Source organism: Sapajus apella, unplaced genomic scaffold (genome assembly GCF_009761245.1).
Source record: "Sapajus apella isolate SASKATOON/1434 unplaced genomic scaffold, GSC_monkey_1.0 scaffold42, whole genome shotgun sequence".
Lineage (NCBI taxonomy): Eukaryota > Metazoa > Chordata > Mammalia > Primates > Cebidae > Sapajus > Sapajus apella.
The window spans coordinates 12,509,049-12,512,805 of NW_022436982.1; the positions used below are offsets into that span (position 1 = coordinate 12,509,049).

The 3,757-nt window shown below is 38.4% G+C and overlaps 1 protein-coding gene across 1 annotated transcript; it reads right to left on the reverse strand.

Moving 5' to 3' along the window:
* Window positions 1–521: 521 nt before the first annotated feature.
* On the reverse strand, window positions 522–1,070 carry LOC116566062 (interferon omega-1-like). The gene has a single exon (XM_032300056.1). The coding sequence runs from the start codon at window positions 1,068–1,070 to the stop codon at window positions 522–524; it is 549 nt and encodes a 182-aa protein (XP_032155947.1).
* Window positions 1,071–3,757: the final 2,687 nt, after the last annotated feature.

Consider the following 3,757-nt stretch of genomic DNA (forward strand, 5'->3'; position numbering starts at 1 on the left):
GAATTCCAACAGAGCAGAAACTGTTTGCTCTAGTCACCTGTATTTCTTGAAGCAATTTCTACAGTCTGCCACTTACTCAATTCATAAATATAATGTGAATGGAATGAACGAGTAATTAAATTTCACAATCCTTTCTTCAATTTGGCTCAGGTTTTAGAATAAACATTTTCTTTGATAAACATTTAATAAGTCAAAAACTGCAAATTTAATAATATTAAACAGTGAATATATTTTGTAAATTTTAATATAATGTGAAGATGAACATATTATATGTAAAATATCTAAATGTTATAAACACAATATATGCAAAACTATGGAAATAAATAACACCAGGGCAGTCATTTATTAGGGGCCGATGCTACTGGAGCTGAATATTTTGAACTTATACTTGCTTAATATACTGATGAAGTATTTGCTGAATTTAACTCAACCAATTCAGTAACTAAAGCAGAAATGAGTCTATTAAAGCATCCAAGATCACACTTGCAAGTGACATGGCAGATTAGTCCATGAGAATTATTTCATGACTCCATGTTTCCAACCTTACTTCTGAATCTTTCTTGCGAGTTTGTTGATAAAGAGAAGGATCTCATGATTTCCACTCTGACAGCTTCCCAGGCACAGTCACTGTGTTTCTTCTCTTTCAGGTAGAGACGGGTTCCCTGGAAGTACGTCCTCAATGCCAGTGTAGGGCTCCCAACCACCCCAGCAGATTCTCCCTCTCCCATTACATGCACCAAGCAGGTCTCCAGGTGTTCCAGCTGCTGATGAAGTCCAGTGTAGAGTTGGTCCAGGAGAGTCATATTCCAGGCAGCAGAGAAGCGCTCTATGTGGAAGTGGCTGAAGATCCCCTGCAGCATCTCACGGAGGACAGACACGGCCTGGGCCTTCAGCAGCTGGCTGCCATCCACCATCTCCTGGGGAAATCTGAAGTCTCTTCTGTCCTTGAGACACAAAAAAGGGGAGATCCTCCTCACTTGGCCCAGAAACACCAAAATCTTCCTTCCTGTCAGACCATGGTTTGGAGGCAGGTAACATCCCAGAGATCCAAAAGAGCCACAGCTGTACATCACTCAGGCCACCACTAGAGGGTGGAGCTAGGCCACTGGGAAATGAGGGTGCTGCTGGCCTGGTAGAGCTGTGGTCTGAGTGTACCTTTGAACCTAGGTTCTCTGAAGACATTCGCTATGCATGGCTTTTAATAGGAAGCAAATAGTTTTCATTTTCTGCATTCCTTTACACTTACTTCCCTTTTTTATTTTTTTATTCTCAACATGATCTAAGACGATAACATCACTCAATACTATTAATTATGCAATAAAAGTTTAATTTTCCTAGAAAACTTTAGAGGTGTGAATCAAAATGGATATTTATCAGTTACATGAGAAACATCTTTGTTCTAAAAACCTAAGTGTATATATATATATATATATATATATATACACACACACAAACACACACACACACATATATGTAAACATACACACATGCACACATAAACACACAATTTTTTTATATATATAAACATTGCTTTTTCTGTTCTAGGCTCTATTTTTACCTTCCATACTCTGCATAGGAAATGAGTCTCCCTCACCTCTCTGGGTGTATGTGGTTAGGTATATACCAGGCCATCTATGGCATTGAAACTCTTTGGGACTGGGTTTGTTTGCTATTTTATTCACAGCAGAGATTAACGGGTATTGGTCCATGAACTTCTATGAAATTTCTCTTCCTTCCGAAATACATTTATTTAGGTCCATGAGGCTATGCTTCATGGGGGTCACAAAGTCAGGATTAATGCAGACACTGCTCTTTTTTTCACTATTTCTTACTCGTGGTCTAAGTGCACTTCAGGCTGTGTCAATTCCCCCAGGAGGAATTCTGCCTCTTTTCAGGTGCATACAGTTGTGGTGATGTTTTTTCCAACATCACCTCACTCACAAGGTAGTTATCATATCCAGTAATACTTTGTCCTATAGAATAATAAAGTGTCCTGAATCCAAAATCTTCAAAACTTATTCCCTGAGAGCAGGCTTACCATGTCCTGATGGCTTGAGAATTCTGCTCCTGAAGAGTGTCTTGTTTCTTTGCTGCCACAATAGTGCATCTTCTAAGACCCTTGCCCTTGCCCTTGCCCCTGAGTGTTTGTGTGAAGGACCCTAGCCCTCAGTGATGACTTCTTCCTCTCCTGAGCCATGTTCCCAGGTATCAAAAGTTTCAACAGCCCTCCAATGCTCATAGCAAAGGCTTGCTTTGTCTAAAGAGGTAGAGGACTTATGCAACTGCAATCATTTTATATCCCTTAGTCAAGTAATTTTTATTTTGCTAAGTACTATTTTTATTGATGAAGACCTTTACTTAAACCACTGAAAATTTGTTATGCTTGAAGTTTCTGAGGTGGGCACAGGGGATTCAGTAACAATATTTTCTTTTACTACAATCTAATTTACAGAAACTGTGATCTCAAGTTCTTTTATCCAGTCAGTGTGATTCTTATGGGGTCTTTTTCTGTGTCTATCTCACTCTGACAATGCAGGACAGTGAGGCTCGGGCTATTCAGTAAGAAAGAAATAGCCTTCTTTCCTTGTTTGTGATTTGTCATGTTGAAATTTTGTAACTTCTTTTTATGTAGTGGTTTACTAGGTAAGGTATATCTTGCTTCTCCTATATGATGTTCTTACTCATGATGAATTGAAACAAAGAAAAGTAAAAGAAAGGCAAAAGAACCACATTGTTCTTCTATATAATTTTCAAGATTTAAGATTTTTTGTCTCTCATTTCAACTTTCCTAGAAAGCAAACCTCAACAATTGTTTGTGTATTAAAAAGAAAACAAATATAAGCCTGAATATCATGAAAGTAAAAGAAGAAAAGTGACTTTCTGCTGACAAAATAGCAAAATGTATGTTAACAAAATTCGGTGCAGCAAAATTGGGGATTAGGGGCTCTGGCCCAAGGTCATTGTTGAGGTACACAAAGTAAGGGAAACAGCTGCTTCTGCCAGCGCCTCATATAAGAGCAACTCCTGGGTCAATGGACTGTCCTCAGCTGTGCAAGACTAGCCACCTGCCCTTCTTTCATTGAATGCAGATGTTATCAACTCTGAGGTGAGAAAAGAGGAGTTGCACCTACGAAGTCACAATAGAGTGGCAACAAGACTCCAGTTGCTAGAACACCAGTCCTTTCTGGCAGGATTATGAATATTAGCTTTGCCTTAGCACCCTACCTAGTTAATAAGTCCACCCAGGAAATGAAAAAATGGCTTTTAGAAACCTACAAAGAAAAGGAATTTGATATCCCCAAAGATTCTGCTCTTAATTGTTTATCATAATAATGATATTTTTAAAAGATAATACCAAAATTATTGCATTGTAACTATACACCTGCCACTGTTTTAAGATCATTAAAAATGTTGACCCAATACCCTGTTTGGATTACACTAATTTTTATAACTGTTTGGAGAGAAATATAAATCTGGAAGAACAGAACAAAGACCTAAGGTCAAAACCATAGGGCAAGCGAATAATAGTGAGTCTGGAAGAGTCCATTAAAAAATAGAACTGGACATGAGATTCATGAACCAAGGAGAGGCCACAGTAGGAAACAAGAAGAGCAGGAGGGTAAGTTGTCAGGTGATTCTGAATTCTACTTCAAATGCCCATGGGTTGCTGTCTATTGTTTTATAAGGCAGAAGTAGGTGTGGTATGAGTGAATTGAACTGACTGACTTTAAGTTTTAAGTAAAAGTAAAGAGAAGAC

What these genes read in the sequence shown, in the direction of transcription:
- LOC116566062 (XM_032300056.1), bottom strand. Translation starts at nt 1,070, where the DNA reads ATGTACAGCTGTGGCTCTTTTGGATCTCTGGGATGTTACCTGCCTCCA.